Source organism: Phodopus roborovskii, unplaced genomic scaffold, assembly GCF_943737965.1.
Source record: "Phodopus roborovskii unplaced genomic scaffold, PHOROB, whole genome shotgun sequence".
NCBI lineage: Eukaryota > Metazoa > Chordata > Mammalia > Rodentia > Cricetidae > Phodopus > Phodopus roborovskii.
Window position 1 is genome coordinate 16,200,339 of NW_026126525.1, and position 25,960 is coordinate 16,226,298.

Below are 25,960 nucleotides of genomic sequence, written 5' to 3' on the forward strand. Positions count from 1 at the left end.
TAATTGGTGTGGTGTCAGGACACCAAGCAGTCCCCTCGCAGCATGGTCTATGGGTAGGCTTGTAGCTAGATGAGAGTGATCTAATGGTGATAACTGTTACCTCATTGATATCCAGGATTGACTTAGTTGATTTGGGTGACTATGTGAGTGTCAATTTTGTTTCCCCTCCATATGTATTCTTTACAAAACTGCACACTCCTACAGGGAGGCATTTCCTCAAAGGAACAGGACTCCTCAAAACACACTTTGAAAGTCACAGTTTCCATAGAGTAAAAGATGTACATATGATAAATGTTGTACCTAAAGTTTTAGCTTTGCACATCTCTTGGTATTTACTGTCTTTCATCTGGTGCTAAGTCATCCCAAAAATAAAGCTCCTGCAACCCCCTGTGGAGCCAATGGAATCTATGAGGCAATCCATCATAAGATCCCCATGGTTGGCATCCCTTTATTTGGGGAACAACATAATAACATTGCTCACATTAGAGACAAAGGAGCTGCTGTTGGGTTAGAATTCAATACCATGTCCTCTTAAGATTTGTGCAATGCACTGAAAACAGTCATTAACAATCCTCTGTGAGTATAACCTCTTCCATATTTGTTCTACCTTTGAACATGATTTTGCACATGATAAGCATGTACTTCTACCAGATAGCTCTGTCTTGGTCTCATTTCATTTAGTTAGCTATTCATTTATATATTCATTATTTACTATTTAAGCTTAGCAGTCGAAAGAGTAATGGTGAAAGTAATAATGACAAAGAAAGGATAAATCAGTGGAATTACTTCTGTTTTTTTCCAGGTTTTTGACTAGATGGGTCAGCTGCTACCAGAGACACAGACAGCTACTGCACAGCAGACCAAAAGGTGACCCAGCAGCCTCCCAGCTGGACAGCCCTGTCTCTCGGCTCCAGGCCCTAGGCCCAAGGAATAATCCCATTCCCCTCCCCTCCCTATCTCAGATGTACTAACTGGTCAGTCTGTAGAAAGGCTGCTACACTACCCCCCCATATTGGACCTTATAATCTATAAGTTCCATTCTATCCACAAACCCACCCATACCCTGCTATGTCAGTGGATCCCTTATATACAGACAGCAACTGCAATGATCTATCCAAGAGGATCCCTAAGACACAGAAACTGATGACAGCAATCAAACCAAGAGGCAAAGACACTGACTGCACCTATTGGAGAAAGTGATGGGTAGTATGTTAATGTAAGAATACATTCAACAACCTGAAGAACAATATAGCACCACCAGAACCTAGTAATCCTACAACAGGAAGACCTGAACATTCCAACACAGAAGAAAATGACCTAAAACATAACTATGAAGATGATAGAGTGTTATGTGTGCTTTCCTGTCAGCCTGGTCCCAGAGCTGTGTCAGTCCCAAACTAACACACAGAGACTCTATTAGTGTTTCTTATGATCTTATCTTATCTTGAATGCCAGACTCACATGTCCTCTCCTCCTGAGATCACATCGAGACTCTCCTATGTTTCCCAGAATCCTCCACCTCTCCTAGTCCCACCTATCTTGCTTCCCTATTGGACAACAGTGCTTTATTCATTAACCAATAAGAGAAACATATTTCTAGAATAACATCTTCCATCAATAGAGACCCTTAAAAAGGAAATGAAAAATTCCCTTAAAGAAATCAAGGGAAAAACAAAATATTGTAAGAAATCAATGAATTTATTTTTAAAAGCCAAGAAAAACAATCAAACAGGTGAAAGATAGTCATCAGTATCATTATAGGGGAAGAGTATTTAAGGTAGCCTCTCCACTATTGCTTAGATAGTTAGTTGGGGTCATCCTTGTAGATTTCTGGATAATTCCCTAGTGCCAGATTTCTCTTTAAGTCTATAATTGCTCCCTCTTATAAGGTTTCTCTTTTCTTGCTCTCCTCTATTTTCCCTCAAATCAATCTTCCTGGTCCTTCATGTCTTCATCTCCCCTCCTCTTCTCCTAACTGCTTTTCCCCTCCTCCAGTGATCCCAATTTGCTCAGGATATCTTGTCTCTTTCCCCTTCTCTAGGGTACCATGCAAAAATAAATAAATAAATAAATAAATAAATAAATAAATAAATAAATAAACTACACTAAAAATGTACAATGATAATTTCTGTAATTTTAATTAAATCTTCAATTCTTTTATTTTTGTAGTTTCTTTTCTCTTAGAGCATTACTCGGTCATCTACCAAAAAAATTAAAAATAATAAAGCTGGGTTTTACAATCTGAAAAAAACAGATGAAAGAAACAATTCACAATCTGAAAATTGAAATAGAGGCAATAAAGGAAACACAAACCAAAGGAATTCTTGAAATGAAAAATATGGGAAAATGGATAGGACCTACATATGCAAGCATAATCAACAGAATGAAAGAGAGAATTTCAGGCATTGAAGATATAATAGAGGAAATTGTAACATGAAAAATAAATGACCCAGAGACTAATGTTGGGGTTCAAGCTGAAGAAGTGGGAAACAAAGCAGCTGACCACCAGATTCTTACATCTACCTCAGGCTGAATGGGGTGATCCTATCACAGGAGCTCTCACAAGCCTCAGACTGTAGCCTTTCTTCAGCATAGCTAGAGAAGTTTTTCTTGTTAGCTGTAGCCTTCTTTATTATTAGGCAAAAAGGAAGAATTGTAGTGATATATTATTTATGATTTATGAAAACTTGACTGAGGATTCAGAAAGGCAAAGTAGCCTCAAGCTATAGAGATCAGGCAGTGTGTGTGGTGATACACACCTTTAATGCCAGCTCCCAGAAGCAAGGAGGTAGTAGTACAACCTTTAATCCTAGGACTCAGGATTAAGAGGTATACAGATCTATGTGAGTTCAAGGTCACCCAGATCTACACAAGAGTGAGTCAGTCTAAAAGAGAATCACAGCTCACACCTTTAATCCCAACATTAGGGAAGTGTATATGACAGAAGTAAAGTCTCAGAGAGGCATTCATTCTCCAGCCACACTGAGGAGAGGTAGCAATTTGACACACTGTGAAGAATCTTGTGTTCAGATGTTTGAACTACATAGTCTTCATATTTTAACTAAGAAATTTGACCTGTTAACTGAAGACTGAGTTTCTGTCCAGTCTGGTCCTGCCACACTTCAGTACCTACTAAAAACACTGATGCCCATATAAATTATAAACTGTTTGGCCTATGGCTCAGGCTTCTTACAGGGTAGTTCTCTCTTAATTATTAAACCATGTCTATTAATCTAAATATTTCCATGTAGTTTTGGCTTACCAGGGAATGCCTGGATCTGTTACTTCTTCAGTGGCTACATGGCATCTCTCTCGCAGCTCCTCTCTGCCTCCCTCTTCTGATAACTCTTTTTGTATGGTAGCTCCTCCAATATCCCTGCCTAGCTACTGGACAATCAATGTTTTATTCATCAACTAATAAGAGAAACATACATTCACACCATATAGTAGGGCCACTACCACCATCTCCTCTTTTCTGTCTAAATCAAAAGAAAGGTTTTAACTTTAACATAGCAAAATTATATACAACAAAAGTTGTCAAGCAAGAATTAGAGTTATGATTTTTAGATCAATAACATTTTACAAAACTTAAAGAAAATATTTTATCATCTATCCTACCTTTTTAAGTCTAAAGTTTTAAAAGTAACATGCTATACATACATTTCTAATATTATTTGAGGTATTATATCTATACAGCTCATTTTACAATATTATACAAGTCTCTAGTCCTTGAAAGTTATTATTATCAACAATTGGGATAATAAGCCAGTATATTTTAGTACTTAGTCAACATTACAATCAAACTTACTGTCACATTCTGTGTACTGACAAGGTCAACCAGATATTATAGAAAGACAGAACATTTTCAAACACTTCAGAGATCTATAGAATATGTTATTTAACTTGTTTTAATAACATAGGTTCTTATTTATGACAAGGAGATATGTCTGCTCCTGGCAGTTTGAATCTACATGGGAGAAGATGATGGCCATGGAAGAAACTCCACATGGAGTTTACTTTGCCTAGTGGCAAAGGTAAGCCACTAGGCAAGAAATTGTCCTTGCCTCAACTGCTGACAGTATGCTTTCCTAATTGGACAAACAGGACACTGAAAAGAGTGACTACAAACCTCGCCAAGAAAAGGTGGTCCCGTCCTTCAGATTATCCTAGTTCATGAAAATGTCTGTCAGATATGCTAGGCCTATAGGCCAAAGATGGATGACCCAGCATTGCAGAGCAATCTTGGCTGACTGTCCAGGCAGTCAGCTGTTTCTGTCATTCCTCATAGTATTTGGAAGTCACATGCTCAAACTTTCTGTTTACTCAGTTAATATTATTGACTTCTCTGGTCACTGAGGGAGTTGAAGACTAGATAGTAGAGTTGTACTTTTCCTTGTTTAGAAGACATAATGCTAATGGACTAGATATTGTTTATGTAATTACTGCCTGTATATATTGGATAAACTAATTGTACTTACTGTGTATAGTTTTTCTTATATTAGTTATTAACTTTTTGTAAATTTTAGACCAAAAAAAAAAGGAAGGATATGTGGTGATATCTTGCTTGTACAAGTAAAGCACATCTGAGGTCAGCTAATGGAGCTTGCCACTAGCTAACAATACAGGAAATGATGTAACTGGTCAGAAACAGGATATAAGTAGGGAGAAACGGGAACTTGCTTGCTTGCCTCCTGAGACACGAAGGAGGTATAGTGTGGCTGTGGTTTTCTCCTTCTTTCTGATCTCTCAGCACTTTCCTCTATATCAGACTCTAGGTTTTTATTACTTTGACCAATTAAGAACTCCATTTATAATTAACATGCAAGCATCTTATTTACAATTAAATAAATCCTACTGTCACTTCATTAATTACATTTCTTGTTTGAGTATCTATTGTTCCTTTGTTCTTTTTATTGTTCATTTTTGTTAAGTTGATGCTTTTCTCATTGCTAAGTTAACTGATAAAAGCACAATTGAAAGAAATATTTGGGTGTATTTGTAAGGAATTTCCAGAAAGGATTACCTTCTCGTTCTCCGTATTGCGGGCAGTTCTGCCACATGTTCCAACCACATAAACCCCTATGGAGCTTGCTTGGAATAATAGATACTACCCCATCAAATCACAGGGTAAAGTACATCTATAATACTAAAATTTTGTTTTGGTGATGAGACGTTGGCTTTTATAATCAAAGACTTTTTCTAGATTATGCCTCTTAGAGTGCTTTGAAAACTGATATCTTCAGCAGATTCCAGGGCACACAAGAAGACACAGACTGCCTTGGAACACCCTAGCCAGTTATGGGCATCCCTGGGATGAGGGTTGTTGAAGACTAGCTGGGTAAGGATGCAGCGCTGACAAACAAACAAACAAACAAACAAAAACACACACACACACACACACACACACACAAAGGCAGTTTGAATCTGAGGGTATTTTGCAGTTTTCAAGCAAGGCTTTTTATCCAGAAAAAAGAATAGCTTCTCAGAGATTGTGTTCATTGTTGCAAATCAGATACAACAAATGACATCATGATTATTATGCAGGCTCAAGCCTCTCTGCTTCCCAAGGCTTCTGTCAATCAAGTAGTTAGGCATACTGTTAAGCTTATTTTAGAAATTATGTGTAAGTGAATATGTTAATTAACATTGTTACAAAAAATTCTTGAAAATGATACCCATAAAGTAATTATACACTGTGCAATTACTACATCTTGGGTTCTGTGTTGAGAAACAAATTTCAGACTAACTCCTCTCTAACCAGCGATCTTGAAACTTACTATTCAAATATCTTAGAAACAGAAAAGTTATGCAAACAGGTGATTTAATCCTAAATTTGCTTCATTACAAAACATGTGACATTAAACACTTGCCTGCAAATACGAAATAATTAATATTTGCTTTCACTATCTCTATTCAGTTCACAAGTTCAATGAGGTCATTTACTGTATTTGCTGTGACCAACTAAGGTTAAATTTTAACTCATGGCTTTTTTTTCTTCTTAGATATAATGATAAGCAATGACAGAAGAGAGCACACTGTGAACAGAGGACTTTGATTTTCCAAGATGCCTGCAAAATGGATGTCTACTGTGCTGCTTCTGCTACAGATGACTTGCTGCTTCAGATCTGGGAACTGTGGGAAGGTGTTGGTGTGGCCAATGGAATACAGTCACTGGTTGAATCTAAAGATAATACTGGATGAGCTTGCACAGAGGGGTCATGAAGTGACAGTTCTGAGACCTTCAGCTTCCATCTTTCTTGATCCCCAAAAGTCACCTGGCCTGAAGTTTGAGAGTTTTTCTACATCTATCAGTAAAGATGACCTGGATAAGGTTTATCATAGGTTTGCGGATGTATGGACTAATGAAATATCAAGAGATACATGTTTATCATACTCTCCTTTGCTACAAAATTTGTTTGATGCATATTCTGATAGCTATCTAAGTCTTTGTAAAGACACAGTTTCAAACAAACAACTGTTGACAAAACTACAGAAATCCAAGTTTGATGTGCTTATCTCGGATGCTATTTGTCCTTGTGGAGAGCTGATAGCTGAACTGCTGCAAATCCCTTTTCTGTACAGTCTTCGCTTCTCTCCTGGCTACATAATGGAAAAGTACAGCGCAGGACTTCCAGTCCCTCCCTCTTATGTACCTATAATTTTGTCAGGATTTGGGGGTCCAATGACATTCATGGAGAGGGTAAAAAATATGATATGTATGCTTTATTTTGACTTTTGGATACAGCTTTTTAATGAGAAGAAATGGGATCAGTTTTACAGTGAAACTTTGGGTAAGTTATGTTTCTTATCTGTAGTTCAGTCACCAAAATTCCATAAGTATTTAAGTCTATCCTTGTGTCCATGAAGTACAAAGTGAGAGTTCTCTTTTATAGGTGATTAAATGTAATATATATTAGCTACTAAACTCACAAACTCTATAAAAGCTCATATTACTCATCAAATAGAAGCAGGTAGTAGTTCTGATACAGGACATTCTGGTGAGGTATACATTGCAAAGAGATGCAAGAGACCTTTCCTAAGTGATTTTGTAATTATTTTACTATAGTTTTCATTTGTTTTAATAAATCACTAGCTCAGTAAACAAATTTTGATTGATGTAGATTAAAGGATCACATATTTTACAATCCATACATATATATATATATAAATATATATATATTATATTATATATATATATATATATATATAAAATCACTGAAGAAATTGTTTTCTCTTTGATAGGCCACTGTCTTTATTTAAGTTAAAAAGTGGTGTCTCGAAAAACCAAACAAATAAAAAGATAAATTAAAAAATATTTCCTGTGTATTTCCTAAGAATTCTCTTATGCTTGAAAGATACTATGTTGATTCACAGACTTCAAAATGGAACTGTGGTTGCTACTAACACCACATTCCTTTATTGTGTGCTCTCTTAGCATCTATTGTTTAAACACTACAGGGTCATGGGCACACATGTTCTCAGTCTGTAATTTTGAAGTCATGAAGGTTTTTATCTTAAAAAATATTCCATAGTTAAGACTGGCCAAAAATTCCTATTATCATAACTTCTGAAAATGTTGTGATGGTTTTCATAGGATGAGTGCTATTAAACTTCTTAATATGAAACAAAAATAGAAGCACTAACCAAAAATTCAACCATTCATAAACTTTACAGCTCCTTTGGCAAAACAAGGAAGAAAGATTAACTACAAATTACAATGACCCAGGGAAGTCTGACCAGGCTACACAGCAAGGTGTGATTGTGTGACTTTTAACCTGGAATGTATGTGTATATTGCACTGTTCCTTTAGTAGATTTTAAGAGGAGTAAAATGTGTGCTTATACATATAGTGGCTTAGTGGGTTATTTCAATAGATACTTATTATCTCAAATTAATGAGAAAACATGAGGTAATTCTGTTTACTTAATAAAAAACCCAAAGTGACATTTATTTATATTATGTGAGCCACAAATCAATTGCACATGCAAATTATGTTACATATCATTAAACATTGGTTTTTAGATGCACATGTTCTACATCAAACATAAATTCTTCCATCATTTAAGAAAATATATTTTATATTCAGATGATAATCCTGTTGACTTTTTAGTTTCTCATTTGCTCATTTTCTCCATCCAGGAAGGAGCACTACCTTAGCTGAGACAATGGGCAAAGCAGAAATGTGGCTCATTCGGTCCTACTGGGACTTGGAGTTTCCTCGCCCAACCTTACCAAATGTTGACTATATTGGAGGACTCCACTGTAAACCTGCTAAGCCCTTGCCCAAGGTAAATACATTTTATAATACCTTTTCCATTTAATTTAATTTCTGGTGACAGAGATTCTTCACCTTTCATTACATTTTGCTCCCAGTGGTAGAGATCTTTAGAAAGTGGGATTAAGTATCTTGCTAACAAGAAGATTAAGTATCTTGCTAACTTTCTAACTAGGAGATCAATAAACTCAGGAAAGAACGGGATAGACCTGGGGAATATTCATATCAGTGAGTTAAATTAAGTCAGTTATGTTACTTGGGTAAAGTCCTTTCCAAGCAACTATGAGGATGAAAGTTTGAATCCCAACACCCATGTAAACAATTGGGTGCCCTAGCACAGTGCTATGGCATTGGTATTGAGGACGCAGAAATGGGCTGATACCTGGAGCTTGCTGGTGATGAGATTTGTGTTAGGTGGGAGACAGTCTCAAAAAGTATGTTAAAGATTGATAGAGGAAAGCATCAATTTTTAACTTTTGGTATCCACGTACTAATACAAAGGCAGGGAACCTCCCCAGGACCCTCAGTAAACAGACACACACACACAAACACACACACACACATGCATACACAGGCACTTACAAGCACAAGCACACAACAAATAAGCAAATGCACATAAGCACACACACATGTTCACACACACATACACAAACACACACATGCACAAAAGAGAGAAATTAAGTCAGTTAAATTCATCTGAGGTAATTGTTTGATATCCAGAGAAATAACATAGATATAATTTATCTCCAACCTCTAAATTGTGGAGATCATATCTGATAATACCCTATTTATACACAATATCAGAAAATTAATATATAGTACATGTTTGCCAAGCAGTTATGATTATTTCACAAAAAACTAAGTTTGTGTTAACTACTACATATGTATATACTACAACATAGATATTTCATCAAACACTACTTAGTAATATTAAATCAGGTGGTATAGGAGAAAAATAGAATAGTAAAGGAAAAATAGGATGAAAACATGTAAATGAAGCTTCAATTTTATGAAAATTTCAATAATATACTTGTACTCCTGAGTTTTAATATTGCCAGAGGGAAATATTTAGAATGTTTTTTGCACAATTATTGAGTTCACTTTGTATTGATTCCTGTGAAGTTCCGATATTTGACATTGCCATATTTGTCTTCTGTATGTTTTAATATCGCTATTCTAAAAATTCCTAGGAACACTTTAATTTCTATTCTTCTAGCTTTTTCTACAATTGGTATTTGTAATGAAGCAAATTCTCTTCACAGGAAATGGAAGACTTTGTCCAGACCTCTGGAGAGCATGGTGTTGTGGTGTTTACTCTGGGGTCATTGGTCAGGAACATGTCAGAAGAAAAGGCCAATGCAATTGCATGGGCCCTTGCCCAGATTCCACAAAAGGTAAGGTAAACTGCTCCAAGGCAGATGACTGTATACTAAGACTGTGAAAGTCCTTTGAAAGGTCTGATTATAAAATAACTATCTGAAACATTAAGTTTTAAGTAAGCTCTAATTGGCCTTAGCCAATTTAGAAATATATTCACAACAGATGCTGCAATACTACAGAAGGTGGTTTTGACTGAGAGTGACTTAAATATAAACACTGTGATCACTGTATGCACATTCTGAAATGGTGGCATGATGATGACATTGCTATCAAGAGTCAATAGACATAGTCAAATTCTTCAGTGTCACTTATTCTATTTGTTAATTATTGAAAGTCATTGCATACATTAGAATTTTTTCAGGGAGTTATTTACTATTCTAGCAGAATAACAGTAAGCAGGAATTGAAAAGGCTTGAAATGTAGCATGACTCTGCATCCTAACTTTGGAGTAGGCCTGTTTAGTGTGCAATGAGAGGGCCATTTAAAGGAAGGGAGTCCAATGTTCGTCACTCTCAATCAAAGAACACTTTTGCTATTTGAGATGAAGATAATTAAAAAACTATGTTCTGGACTGCCTCGCCAATATTTGTAGAAGAAATATATAAAGGAAAGACACCGATGGGTGCTTACCTCCCAGTGATATCTGTGCAACATAAAAGGGTAATCACAGGGCTTGCTTAGAACCAGTCAAAGTGAAAGTCCTACCACTCAAGGAAGAAATACAGAAGAAGAAAGAATCCAAAGGAATCTAAACTTAAAAGAAATTGCAGGTGACTCATTTCATAAAATATACTATGAATTTAAGTGGACTGCTTGTGAACATTTTTAAGTTTTGTGATGGAACCGACTCTCTTTAATCTTCTCCATTAATTTTTTGAACTTGTAGTTAATTTTGTCAGTCATACAGCAAATCCATCTTAGCCATGTAGATAAGGGTCTGAGAATTTGTCTGAGAATTCTAATATTAGCATCTATCATAGGCCTGTATGTGGAACAATTTTACTGTTTCAGAACATTACGACCTCTACAGTAAAATCTTTGCAGTTAGTCATAAGGACTACATACCAATCAGTAGGACATAAAGAAGTATCATTAGATTTGGGAATGTTTTCAAAAACCACTTGTGAATAGAAAATTATTTACAATAGACTGCAAAGTGTCCTTGTATGGATTAATAGGCTCATTGATTCAGCTCCAGTCCAGGCCCTGAACAATAGTAATTTTATAACTCCCTTAAAAGCCTCATAACATGGAGGAGCTAGTACATTTGAACATCTGTTTGCTACATTTAATGGCTTTCTGAGCTAGAGAATTGGCTCAGTATGATAAACACTTTCTATGGTGCAATCAGCTCAGTTTGAATCCCCCAAACCCATATCAAGTCATGCAAGGTATTGTATGTGTCTTTAATGCCACTACTCCTATCAGAAACAGAAGGCAAATATAAAAGAATTCCTCCAGGCCAGCAGAAAAATAAAATCAAACAAAAAACAAGAGAGACATCAGAATAAATATCTATAGTTCTCACCATTCCACAGGTTCACCTTGGAATGCTTAAAAATTCAATCTCACGGGAATTGGCTCATATATACTCCAACACGTACAGAACACCCAAGGAAGGAGGAAGAGAATGAGCCCAAAGTATAGGAAGAAATTTTCAATCTCAGCAACAATTACAATAATGTGGGTTAATATTCAAACTTCTACATGCAATTTTTTGTGCCATTAGTTACTAGAGATTTGTATATCTGCATTAAGATTCTTAGACTCCTTAATCAAAAATTATTTCTTATGAAAAGACAATGATTGCATAGATTTGAATTCAAGTGAATAAAAAAACTGTGAACAAAATTTATGCAATCAAAAACAGATAAACCTAAGAATGAAGAGGGAAGTTGGGTACACAATCCCACCAAAAGCCATGGAGCTACTGACAATTATTAGCTTGTGAAAGGGGAAGAGGGTACCCCCTTGTAAGTTAGTCATTGTCTACTGCAAGGCCAAACATTCAAGAATATGATATATAGAATACATAAATTGGTCTTCAAGCATCCTTTTTTTAAGGACACCAAGTTGAGTGGAAAAGGAAGGGGTTGATTCAGGAAAGATTGGGGTAGGAAGTGTACATGAAAAAAGTACATTATTAAATGAAACTCCCAAAGATATGAAATAAAAGAAAGAAATGTCTACATATAAACATCCAGTTATGTCAGCACGATTTGTTGAAGATGCTTTCTTTTTTCCATTGTACAATTATGTCTTCCTTGTCAGAAATCGGGTGTTTGTAGGCATGTGGATTAATATCAAGGTCTTTAATTTTAGTCCATTGATCCACGTGTCTATTTTTATGCCAATACCAAGTTGTTTTTATTACGGTATCTCTATAGTAGAACTGGAAGTCATGGATGGTGGTACCCCAAGAAGTTCCTTTATTATAGAGGAATGATTTGGATATCCTGAGTTTTTGATTTTCCATATGAAATCGAGTATTGCTCTTTCAAGGCTGTAAAGAATTGTGTTGGGATTTTAATGGGGATTGCATTGAATCTGTGGAAAGCTTTTGGTAAGATTGCCAATTTTACTACATTGATCCTACCTATATAAGAGCATGGGAGATTGTTCCATTTTCAGAAATCTTTAATTGAGTCTTCAAATACTTAAAGTTCTTGTCATATGGGTTTTCACTCATTTACTTAGAGTTACCCCAAAACATTTTACATTATTTGTGGCTATTGTGAAGGGTGATGTTTCTCTGATTTCTTTCTCCACCTGTTTATCATCTGTATATGGGAGGACTACTAATTTTTTGTATCCTTCCACATTACAAAAGAGCCATATCATTTCTAAAACAGAAAAAATGAAGAAATAAAGGAAGGAAGGAAGAAAGGAAGGGAGGGAGAGAGGGAGGGAGGGAGGGAGGGAGGGAAACTACACTCATTGTGGTCATAGTAATCTTGGACAGCAGATGGAACTCTGAGTCTGTTTTTGGACAGCATTGCTCAACAAAGAACATGTATCTTTTGGGGTGAAGTTGATACAGCAGCTTTACTCTCTTGTTTTAAACTGCACTGTCACAGCTCCAGAGGCAGAGTGACTTGGGAGAATGGAGGTGATAAATGAGGCAGATTAAAGTCTCATGCAATAGTCAACTTTATTCAGAGAAGCATAGACAGTACACTCTGAGGGTAAAGAAAGGTCATGAATAAAAACCGTACAAATTCAAGCTGTATATCATCATAACGGCAAGCTGTGTGTGTGGCAAAAACACGCTTTTCCACAGAAGTACACAAAGGACAGTTTAAACATTACCTGGATAACAATAGCAAGTGGAAGTGGTCAACATGAAGTAGACCAACTCCTATCTACTACACCTGGGAAAAGGGTAAAAACACACTCCAAAAAATTATAGGATGCGATGATGAAATTAGAACAGTTTCCTAGCCTTCCATAGTAATGTATAAATGAAATTATAAAATCCATAGAGTTCTGTAGCTCTCTTTAAAACTGATAATTGCTTAAAGGTAATGTAAACGAGCAAGGATCAAATCCATATAATTGTTGATATTGGGTCCTCGCCTGGTTTACTAGCTGAGCAAGAAGAATAAGGAAAGCACTTAGTATTTTATGGCCTTTCTGCTGTAAATAAATCAACTCTAAAGATTTATCCATCGCTTTGTGCGACACTACCTGTAGGAGACAATTGAATGGTGAAAATACGTAAGTTTAAAGGTAGCAAGGGACCAGCACAATACACAAAATCCTCTTTTATTTTCGATTCAAATAGCTTTAATTCTTCCTTTGCCTCTCAAGATACATAAAGAATAATCCAATGTTGTCTCTCCTTTCTGAGTTTTAAATAGATTGTTTAGGACATAATCAGGTATTCCTAAAGTGGTATGTAGATAATTAATATTCCCTAATGATTTTCAAAAGCCATTGAGCTTTGTAAAATTGTATTATCTAATAGACATTTGTGAGGGGAAGGGGGAATTGGTGCTTAGTAGATGTTCTAGAAACTAGTTGCCCCAGAGATTACACAGAATCTGGTCATTGTAAATGTTCAGGGGTAATAGTAAGCCAATTTTTATGTAACACATGTCATATATGAATTGTAGCTCCTTCTCTTTGGGGGAGACTAACATGATATCATCCATACAATGAATTATATTGAATGAAAACAAGAAATGAAAAAGAAAAGAAAGGACGTGACTCGTCCTAGGCATGATAGAAAGTATATTATAGATATAAGAGAGAAGATAACCAGAGTCAGGGACAAAGAAATCTGAGAAAGTCCAGAATGGTCATGGCCAGACTGAGTTATGCCTTGTGAGGTTGGTAGAGAGGGGAAAGAAGAGATAAGAAAGGGGAACCAGGTGAAGCAGCCAGGAGGCCAAATATACAAAAAAAAGAATGGGTAACCAAAATGGTTGGATTATATTGAGAAGAACAGTCTCCCTTGGGCTGGAGAGTTCAAGACAGGGTGCAGGGTATGCCAGCCAGGAAGGCCCTGTAATAGGTATCAACTGAGGGATACAGGGAAAACCTGGTATCCAGGTCAGCATTGAAATGTTAAACAGGCACCTCAGACATTTGTCCTGCTTTCAATCCTAACACACATGAGCCATAGGGAAGGCCTCCCTCACAGGCTCTAAAACCTTTCCTGCATTGTACTGACACATGATAGGGGATTTTGTCATGCCTTGAGGTAACACAGCCCACTTGTACCAGAGCTGAGATTCTTTATGATTGAATCAAGGAACAGAAAAAGCAAAAAATTACCTTATGAAGTATCAAAGCAACGTTTCATAAACGCAAAGTTATTAAAGGCCAATCTTTTTTCCCTTCTACATTTTTTAATTTAAGTGAGTAACACTCTTGTTTTACCTGTCAATCCCAATATCCCTTCCCTCCCCTCCTCCCCTGCCCCCAAGGAATGACCTGTCCCATCTCCTTTCTGGTTCCTAGGGAGGGTGAAAGGGCCAGTCTTTAACAATAGCTGTCTGTGAAACAAGGCTGTAAAGCTCTCATTGGCCACAGGGTGGCATTAACATTTAATAAATCAATCAACCATCTCCATTTGCCAGGTTCTTTTTATTTTTTGATTATGGAACCAGGAGGATTCCGGAGGGTGGGGGAGGGAAGGGCTCTATGGGCCCATTCTCTACTGTTTTCTGACTACCTTGTGAAGATCCACACCTTTCTTTAGAAATATGCTGTTGAGGTATACCAACAGGGTTGCTAGATATTTAGGTAATTTTGACACGGATGAAAAACCCAACCCATGCTCATTTTCTTGTCCACATGGAAATGCAGGTTCAATAATCGTTTGTAACACTTTTTCTAGTCTTTTTCATTGTGAAAACCAAAGCTTATCATCAGCAATGTAATTGTGAAGAATGGGTATCTCAGAGATGGGAATATAGTTTTCTGCATGAGCTTATTTTAGAAAGTCTCTTCCCCAAAGATTAATCACAACATGAGTAGCATAAGGCTGGAGAACTTCCATTATGCTTTCTGAGATCATACATTGCGATTTTGTAGGATTCTGTTTAATCTCGTTAGAGTTCATACTCCCAAACCCTATTGGGATTGAATTTTTCTGCCATAACAGACCATTCAGGAGGCCATTCTTCTACAGTTATAATAAAAATATAGGAATTAATCCTATAAACATTTTTCTTCTTGTTTTTAAATCCAATAATGGTTCATCATTTCCTTTAGTAAGGGACTTAAGATAAAAATCTTATTTGTACTACTGAACCCTCTCTCATAAAGCACATTTCTATGTGAAGGGAGTATAGAAACAATAATAATAACTGCATTTTTTTCTCCCACTTGAAATGGCCAATTAGTAGGCACAGTGATCATGACAGCAGTTGCCCCTGTATAATCATCATCAATGACTCCTGTATGAACAAAGATTCCTTTCAAGGACAAACTATTGCAAACCAGTAGAAGTCCATCTGTTTGAGGCAGTATCCTGTGTGTAACTTAAAAGGACACAGAAGAGAGGAAATGGCAATGCTTTAGAGCAAGGACAACCAATGGCAGCACTTCCTTGATAACAGCTTGTAACAAAAGAATAGACAGATTACAATCTGAAGCTGGCATAAATGTTATTGCTTTAGATTTAAACCCTCATATTTTGTGGGGTCTTTAGGGAACCCCTCAACATGTTACTCTGTTTGTTAACTGGCATAGTTATTGTTGCCCGGCAATGTATTGTCATCCTTATCATATTTAGATCAGTATCTCTTAACCCTGTAAGGAGTAAATTTTTTTCCTCCTGCCTCTGGTCTTGTCCCGCCACCGTGCAAGCCCCAAATAACACACTGAGACTCTGTATTTGATATAATGTTTTTGGCTATTTACTTGTTTCTTATCGGCTAGCTCTGTCTTAAGTATTAACCCATTGCTGTTAATCTATGTATTTCCATGTGCTCTTAACGGAGAGCCTGGTGGCTTCTCGTCTCCCCAGTCTCTCCATCTTGACTCCTCCTTACTCCTTCCTCTTTCCTCCTTGTCTCCTAGTCCCTCCTATCTTCCTTTCCTATTGGCCAACAGTACTTTATTTATTAACCAGTATGAGAAACATATTTACAGAATGACATCTCCCATCATCTCCTCTTTACTGTCTAAATAAAAAGAAGGGATTTAACCTTAACCTAGCAAATTTTATAGCACAACACTTATCAAGTAAGAATCACAATTAACAATATTTAGTCCATTAACATTTAGTAAGATTTGAAGAAAATATTCCATCATCTATCATGTCTTTATGTGTCTAAAGTCCTATATGTAACTTATCTTTAAGCCTAACTAAGGAAAACTATAACCATAACTATCTGTCTTCAACTCCATCAAAGATCACAGAAGTACAGTATATAAACTCTAGAAATGACAAAGACATCTTTGCCTTGTCAGTCACCTGAAGTTCTTCTGTAATCTTCCATCTTCAGCCCATAGGCCATAGTGTGTCTAGCAGACTCTTCAGCAAAGCAGGAAACTTTAAACTGTTTTTTGTATTGGCAGTTTGTCAGTGACTTTTCTCTGTGTCCTGCAGGCTGTCTGGCAGACTCTTCCATGAAGCAGGGACTCTGTAGCAATGTCCATCTTGAATCAGCAGTCACTTTTCTGTGGGTCCTGCATGTCCAGTTTATACATCACAAGGTCAAACAGTCCAGACAAGAGCAGTATCTTGTCCAAATGGCTAGTCTTGCTATATTGACAGCAAACTTCATAGCGTGTTTCTTTGATGTCCATCTTCCATCTTCCTTTCTGGTGCAGGTGGTATTGCCAGGAGTATTTATGTCTCACTGTCAAGAAAAACCCTAAACCATTTTAAATGCCATATTCTGTAGGTTTTTGAAAGGTTTGAAGAATTTCTATCTATCTCAAATATATCTCTGTATCTTGAAAAACCTAACTAACTTAACTCTAAGCTTTGACTATCATAGCTATCTATCTATAATCTGTACTAATTTATACATTGCATTTCTAAATGAGCTTTATAAACAAAATACCTAAACAACAGGAGAAATATACATATCACAAAATTCACCTTAAATTGTATCAGTAAATGAAAATCCATTCCAAAACAAAGTAATCAATAAATGAAAATCCATTCCAAAACAAAGTATTTATATCTATACCATAATCCCCTTTTTACCTTTAAAAATATTGGTTGTGATCATTAACCATTTATAACCAACCCCATTTAAATGAAAACAAACATTTATAAACACTATTTGGGAATTTGGGCGTCGTTCTTTCCAAAATGCTTCCTGCTGGTAAGGGGCGCTCTCATGGGGATCCTAAGAAGACTCAGAAATCCTGGCTGTAGTCTGCAAGGCTGTCTTGTTTTGAATGTTGGATCACCTGCAATTCTGTTTCAGGGGGTCTGGCTTGATCAAACCACATTAGTCTGGAAGGAATCCACAGCTTTTTATTTTCTGTGGAAACAAAAATAGAAATCCTTTTACCCCAGTAACTTGTCCTTAGACTTAAATTTTGAAGTCAAAGCATTTTTAAAATTTATAAATTGAATTAATACAGCAGCATGCGTTTTAACAGTTATTTCCTCATCAGTCAAATAATACAAAGACAGTATAATGCCGTACAGTATACAGATTCTCTCCATCTTTATGTGGCCTTTTTATAACTCTGTTTCTTTTATTTGTATTTTTTTTTATTGTTTGAGACAGGGTTTCTCTGTGTAACTTTTATCTGTCCTGGAATTAACTCTATATACCAGGCTTACTTTGAAATCACAGAGATCTGATTGCCTCTGCCTCCCCAGTGCTGGAATTAAAGGTGTGTGCCACCACACCCAGCTCCTGTCTTTTTAAAACCATTTTATTTCTTTTCCTTTCCAAGCCTACACCTTTAGTGGTTTTTCTTAATATGAATCCGTCTTTACTGTAAATCTTTATCTTTATTTCTGGCCACGAGTCTTTATCTGTTAAACAACAACATTGCTAAAATGAAAGTCATAGCTGTTTCTGTCGCAGTTTACCAAAGATGGCTGCGGCTATTTTGCCGCCAGCACTGAGAACTGTTCTCACTGCCTTGGTCTGCATGCTGCCGGCTTGGAGACGTGGTCATTGCCATTGCAAGCTCTTGTACACACCAATAAATTGTTAGCAGTGCTTCTTAAAAGCTGTGAGGCTTTTTGCCACTTATGCTGAGTCAGGAATCTTCCCTTAAAGGAGCCGTGCTAATATCTGCTTGTCTCTAGCAAATCAGAGTACAACCGAGAAAAATGCTGCTACCAAAAAACCTTGCTTTTCTCTGTTCTTTTGTTTGTAAAACCCTTTTTTAAGCTATTGTTAAATTTTAAGTGGGAGTTCTTATTAGCCACATGGGCACCATATGTAAGGAGTAAGGTTTTCCCTCCCGCCACTGGTCTTGACCCACCGATGTGCCAGCCACAAATAACACACTGAGACTCTGCATCAGATATAATGCTGTTGGCCAGGTACTAGTTTCCGATTGGCTAGCTCTGTCTTAAGTATTAACCCATTTCAGCTAATCTATATATTTCCATGGGGACTCCTCTTACCCTCAGAGAGCCGGCTGGTGTCCAGATCTCTCCACACTCTCCATCTTGACTCCTTCCTACTTCCTCTTTCCTCCTTGTCTTCTAGTCCCTCCTATCTTCCTTTCCTATTGGCCAACAGTACTTTATTCATTAACCAGTATGAGACACATATTTACAGAATGACATCTCCCATCATAACCCAATATTTTTCTTTCTTGCAAATAGGCAATAAGCCAGAAGCTTATTGATTCTGAGCATTCAGTGTTGCAAGGACAATTTATATTTTTTCTTTAAGTGGCCACTTTGCTAAAATCTGTTTTTGTACAGCATAGATTTCTATAACAGCTAATTTTTCTCTATGTTTATAGAGCTCTAGATTTCTACATAACTTTGGAAAGTCCATAACATTTTTTCTCTCTCTCTCTTTTTTTTTTTTTTTTTTTTTTTTTTGAGGCTTGATTAATCCTTGGCAATCTTGACTAGAATTATCAAAAGCTGTTTTTAATAGTTCATGAATTTGTTCCCCTTTTACTTGTCCAATAGCATCATTGAGTTTCCCATGAAACTAACATAAGGTCCAGAGGGACTTTGTATAATGTTTACATAACTAGATTAATCCTTGGAAATCTTGACTAGCATTATCAAAAGCTGTTTTTAATAGTTCATGAATTTGTTCCCCTTTTACTTGTTGTCCAATAGCATCATTGAGTTTCCCATGAAACTAACATAAGGTTCAGAGGGACTTTGTATAATTTTTACATAACTAGACCCAATTTCAGATACCATATCAATTTTCATCCAGCTGGTGATAGATGGCTACATCCCTAATATGTGGGAAAATTCAGGAGGCATATTGAGCAGCTGATAATCCATTGACACCCATCTTCCAGTCCTTATAAGCATTTCATATGTGATATTTGTAGGATTATTCTTCAGTCCTAACTATCAAACTTTTTAATGGACTTTATCAGCAAGCCACACCTGCCGCTTAAGTAATTAGATAGACCTAGGAAACATCTTAACAGTTACATAAGAATCATATGGAACCAATTGCATATTATTGTTGCAGTCAAAAAGATAACCATAACTTCATAGAACAGTGGATCCATAAAGCAAGAGCCTTCCTAAAATCTTTCATTGTATCCATGTCTAGCACCTGATAAATATTTTCATTTTGTTGAAATATCATTGGGAATTCTAAGCTCAGTTCAGGAGGCCAGCGAGAAATTGCTAAATGATATCCTTTTCCCTGCTGCCCTAGCTTGTCTATGTTGTAAAGTTAGGTTTTTGGAGGCTCTTAAATCCTCATCAAAAAGAGTGAATTCAAGTTTAGATAGATTGTCAGATTCCTCACACCGTGCTTCAGGATTGTCTTAGGCAATACAGGAAATATTCTTAAAGTCGATTCCAATAAGGGAGCTGAGGGAGCCATCACCCAGATTGTTGCCAAGGGTGCTGTTTTACTTTTGATTTTACCTACACTGGGAAAGTCTCTCTCTCTCTCTCTAACTCTCTCTCTCTTTCTCACTTTCTCTCTCTCTGGTCTCTTTTACCCATTTTACAGTGTGATCATCTAGTTTATAATAGTGCAAAAATAGCCATGTCTTCCTCATGATGAATAACCTTTTTATTCTCCTTATATATTCTATGAATAGTCCAAATCAATGCTCAAGAACCCAAATCAAATAGACATCTCCTCCACTAATTTATATGTGTTTTCAATGTTCATTCAGACTCTCCCATACTTCTTCATCTAAAGTGCCTTCTTCTGGAAATTAGGGATAATGATCACAAGCAATTTGTTTGTAGTCTAATAGTTGAGATTTTGATACTTGTCCTCCTTTCTTAAAAAATATGCACAATCTTTGATATACTGCAAAGTCTTCCCTTGTTTCTGCATCATTATTCTCAATCACATCGTTCTATGAGGCCAGGCCATGTTCTATCATGTAGCCAACTTCAGCTCTGTGTGAAGGAGTCAATGTAACAGCTAAAGAGAAAGTTGGTCTTGAGAGAATGCAGCCAATAAACGAGGCAGAATAAAGTCTTATGTGATAGACAACTTTATCAAAGAATCAAACAGTGTATACTCTGAGGCTTAAGAAAGGTCATATGAGTAAAGATCACATGAACTGAAGCCATATACAATCACAAGGACAAGCCACATGTGACAAAACACAGAAACAAATGTGTTTTTCTATAGAGGCTCTCTGAGCTAGGTTTTTATTGCTGAGAAAAGAGATCATGACCATGACAACTCTTCTGAAGAAAACAATTAATTGTGGTGGATCTCTTACAGTTTCAGGAGGGTCAGTCCATTACCATCATGAAGGGGAGTATAGCTGCATGAAGGCAAATATGATGTTGGAGCCGGGAATGCTACATCTTGCAGGCAACAGGAAGTCTATTGAAAGGCACACACAGGGAAGCTTGAGCAAAAGAGACCTCAAAGCCCACACTCACAGTGACATACTTGCTCCAACATGGCCACAACTCCTAATAGTGCCACTTCCTTAGTAGGCTATTTTCTTTGCAACCACCACAGAGGCACACAAAGGACAGTTTAAACATTATCAGGGTAACAATAGCAAGCAGTAGTAGTTAAACTGAAGTGGTTAACACACTCCTCTCTGCTACACCTGGGAAGAGGATGAGAATACATTCCAAGAAAAATCTTGTGTTTTGAAGAAATTGAGGTCACAAGTCTCTTGTCCTGTTTTCTTAGAGTGTTCTCTCAAATACTCAGATTTCTCCTCATGTTATTCCAAACCTGGACCATGATGTAAATCTACACTATTCAATGTTACTCCTGAGGTGGGTCAAATGACTGACTCCACATTTCTATTGGCCACCATTATGGCATTGTTTCAGAAAACTCCAGACATAAGAGAATTGTGGATCAAAAATAATTGTCATGAATAAATAAAGAAAAAAAACTTGAAATTCATTAAAAATAACATGTGACAAGTGAATAAAAGTAAACTCTAAGCATTTAAAATATATATAATACTAAGGGCTGGAGAGATGGCTCAGCTGTTAAAGGCTAGGTTCACAACCAAAAATATAAAATATAATATTAAAATTAGACTATTACAACTATCAAGATATATTTATCAAAAATAAAAATTATTAGTAATGTGCCACACTTTTCTGTTCATTTCTATCCCCAAGCCCCCTCATACCCATGCTGTCTTTCAGATTCATAGCATCATTTTTCATTAATGTTGTTATTTACACATATGTGTATTTATGTACATTTAAATTCTCAATATAACCTGTTCAACCTGTATAATGTTAAACTGGAATCTAGCAATAAAGATTATCTTTAACAGGTTCTTTGGAGATTTGATGGCAAAACACCAGACACCTTAGGACCCAATACCAGAATCTACAAATGGCTTCCCCAGAATGACCTTCTAGGTAAGACTCTGGAAAATGAACCTATACTCCTTGACTTCAAAATCCTCTATATTACAGATAGTGGATGTATTATTTATTTAAGATAACAATTTCTGATACACACTTGGCCTTTTTAACTCCTAATTTTCACTTATCTACCATGTAGTACATGTGATCAACTGGAAATCAGTATTTCATAGTTTAAGTCTCAAGTCACAAGTAAATTTGCAAGATGTTTCTCTGTAAATTTAGTTTATTCTCATTCTGAGTTAGGAAACCATTTTACTGAAGTTATGAGTATAAGAATAGAAGGAGTACTTCTAATGGGGAAGGAAGGTAAACTGTAGTCTTGATGTAAGCTAAATTATTAAATCCAATTAATAAACAAAGAATCTTCATATAGAAAATATTTCTTTCAGTTCCTCACAGTGTACATTTCTAATTACATTACTAGAACTGCTAATAAATCTGAATTCATCTTATTCTAGGTCATCCGAAAACCAAAGCCTTTGTAACTCATGGTGGAGCTAATGGCATCTATGAGGCAATTCATTTTGGAATCCCTATGATTGGCATTCCATTGTTTGCAGAACAGCATGATAACATTGCCTACATGGTGGCCAAAGGAGCAGCTGTTGCATTAAATTTAAAAACATTGACAAGGTCAGATTTGCTCAACGCACTGGAGGCAGTCATAGATAATCCTTCGTGAGTATACCCTTTTTAAATGTGTATTCATTATTTATTTTTCATTCCTTATGCTTCTTACTGAAGGCCAAAGGAGCAAGAATTATCCTGAAGGGAAAAAAAAAGTGGTAGATACAGAGACAAATAAGGGCATGACTCAGTGTCATAGGTTTTTCTCTCTTTTTGTTATTGGCTTTATTATTTTATTTGCATGTGACACTTTATGTTTCTTTCTTATGTGAATCAGTCTCGTCCAAAACGTGCAACCCTTCTACTATACCCTCCAAACTGCATGGTCAACAGTCATATACCATCAGCTCTTGCCAATTTTTCTTTTCAAATCTTTTATTAAAGTAACTAATCAGAGTATTAAGGACAGTACCCAACAAGTGAAGTTAAATGAAATGTTATGAGTTGAACCAGATGTGTTACACCTAGAAGCTATAGGAAAACATACCCAACAAGTGAAGTTAAATGAAATGTTATGAGTTGAACCAGATGTGTTACACCTAGAAGCTATAGGAAAACATTAAAACAGAGAAACTTGGGTGTTAAAAAAGAGATATGTACCCTTTATGGAAGTTGTAACCTTCTGTATTGAAATAACAAAGATATTAACATAAAAGTAAGTGTATAGCTAAATGTTGAAACATGCCATCTGTTTTAGGATAAGTTCAAATACTGAAAACCCATTAGAGTGAAGCAAATGAATAAGTCCATCATTATTTGTGTTTGATATAAAAAAAAATCCATTTGGAAGCTCTTTCCTGAAAAAGATTATTTCTCTCCACCCTCAGCATTATTCAAGTGTCTATAATAATTTTATTTAGAGTTGAGACCAGAGTGAGATTGACCTCTTTCCATGTTACCATGACAGTTTCATCCTTATTCAGATCTTGTTTAGGGTCTTATGTTGTTGAGAATAACTATTGGTATCACCATTATTAAGACCTTGTTTAGATATACATATTGCCGGGACTTTGTGAATATAGCTTATCAAACATGCAGCTTCACAGCAGATGTCTTGGTTACATGACTTTTGAAATCTTTCAATCCTCACTTCTATGATGCACCATGAAAGCTAGTTTTTAAGTAAGTGACTTTCAAATCAGTTTCACCTCAAAGGTCTCTGGGCTGTTTCTGAATTCCATGCTCTTTCAGCAATACAAACTTACCTTCCAAATGTGGAGAATAAACTACATCAATGGACTTTACATTTCAGGAGTCTTTTTGACAGACCTGGACAACATCTTAAAAGAGGTTTTCTCATGTCTGGCATTGGGGTTTATGTTAGGTGATCTTTGTCTCTTAGATGGAGCATGATCAGTCCAGATGAAAAAGATCATTAACACCATATATGTATATTTATACATGGAACTGCAAGTGTTATGGGGGATTTGGATAAATTGTTAATAGTACAACTTTTGTGGCTTTTTCTGCCATTCTTATTGTTAGCTTATGGTTTTCTGTTCTTTGGTATTAATTTCCCTCTCCCTTCCCTAAGGATCCTCCCCCTCTTCCCATTTTCCCACCAGATAAGTTGTATGCTAAATTTTAAGTAAAAGTAATATGCATACTAAGAAATGGGCTAAATTATTTAATGAGAAGAAATACATGATTCTCTGTTTGCTTAGTAAGTTTAAGACAGTAAGTTACCGTTATTACAATTGCTACTTCTGCTACATCAAACTGACATTTGGGTTAGTGTCTAAGTTGCCCTTCTTTTTTTAAATACTCATCAATAATTATTTCAGTATTGGAATAGAATGCACCTATAATACTTCAGCGTGCAATATTTACCATTTTTACTTCTAAAGTTACAGTGACAGCAAAAAATGAATATCAACAATCATAACAAAAATTAGGCTTGAAAATGACCCAGTGGATAAGAAAGATAAGATCTACTCCATCAGAGGACAAGGATTCTGTTCCCAAAAATTATGCCAGGTGCTTATAACCAATTGCAACTTTAACTTCAATAATCAGCGTATCTCACAACACACAAACACACACACAAGCACGCGTGCATGCACACACACACACATATATACATATAATTTATTTATTTAAAAATAATAGGAAAAATATATTGTGGTTATACTTTATAATAACAATAATATAAGTAATGAAAATCCCAGTATCCAGTAAAAGTGAAGAAAGCTACCTTTCCTATCTGCTTTACTTAGTAGCTTATAACCAAGATGAAAAAGGCAAAAAAGCAATGGGAAGCAGCTATTAGAGCTAATTAATAAGAACCAGGACACTTTTGTAATTCTAACTACTAAACATTGATAAAGTTCAATAAAAATATCATCTCAAACTATGTCAGCTTTATATAGATATATACCATAATTGTGACTTGAGAGGGATTTGCCTTCTACTTATATATCCTGACACTAGTATACATTTTGAACACACAATGTATTAATAGTTGCTTATGGGTAACTGAAGTCTTATATTCTGAAATAAGATCTAATTTTGATATTTTGTACATAAGGTTTAGCTGTCTCCAAACTCTAAGACTATTTGATCTTCCAGTTTTTTTTTTTTTTGTTTGTTTTTTTTTAGATGTTTGTCCTTCCATGCTCAAGGACCTCACACATACCTCGAATATCTTTCTAGTCATGAACATAAAGCATAATTCATTTTCCTGCTATGTTTGTATCATTTTCTTTACTATCTACTTTACAGAATATTATGCATGTGAATTTTTCATCCATTATATAAGCTGATGTCCATTTTACTTATTTCAGCTATAAAGAGAATGCTAGGTGGTTATCAACCATTCACCATGACCAGCCCATGAAGCCTCTGGACAGAGCCACCTTCTGGATTGAATTTGTCATGCGCCACAAAGGAGCCAAGCACCTGAGGCCACTTGCATACAACCTCACCTGGTACCAGTACCACTCTCTGGATGTGATTGGATTCCTACTGGCCTGTGTGGCATCCATAGCTGTCCTTGCCATAAAATCCAGTTTATTTGTTTATCAAAAGTTTGTAAAGATGGGAAAGAAAATGAAGAATGAGTAGAGGTCACTGAGAAAGTACTACATGAACTAAATTTTGGAATCATTCTGATTAATGAACTGACTACTAAACATTCACTGATTACTTGATCAAGGCATATCTTCTTTGGACGGAGGAAATGGGAGGGGGAATAATGGAATTATATTATA

The 25,960-nt window shown here is 36.1% G+C and overlaps 1 protein-coding gene across 1 annotated transcript; it reads left to right on the forward strand.

Moving 5' to 3' along the window:
• The first annotated feature begins 6,025 nt into the window (after positions 1–6,025).
• LOC127232302 (UDP-glucuronosyltransferase 2B17) lies at positions 6,026–25,960 on the forward strand. Its single transcript, XM_051198340.1, has 6 exons — positions 6,026–6,791; positions 8,140–8,288; positions 9,538–9,669; positions 22,028–22,115; positions 22,583–22,802; positions 25,535–25,960. The coding sequence occupies exons 1-6, from the start codon at positions 6,065–6,067 to the stop codon at positions 25,812–25,814; spliced, it is 1,596 nt and encodes a 531-aa protein (XP_051054297.1). The 5' UTR covers positions 6,026–6,064; the 3' UTR covers positions 25,815–25,960.

Bases quoted from the DNA above. Each gene is read 5' to 3' on its own strand.
- LOC127232302 (XM_051198340.1), top strand. From the start codon at position 6,065: ATGCCTGCAAAATGGATGTCTACTGTGCTGCTTCTGCTACAGATGACT. The intron at 9,670-22,027 runs GTAAGGTAAACT...TATCTTTAACAG, and splicing joins TTGCCCAGATTCCACAAAAG to GTTCTTTGGAGATTTGATGG. The intron at 22,116-22,582 runs GTAAGACTCTGG...ATCTTATTCTAG, and splicing joins TCCCCAGAATGACCTTCTAG to GTCATCCGAAAACCAAAGCC.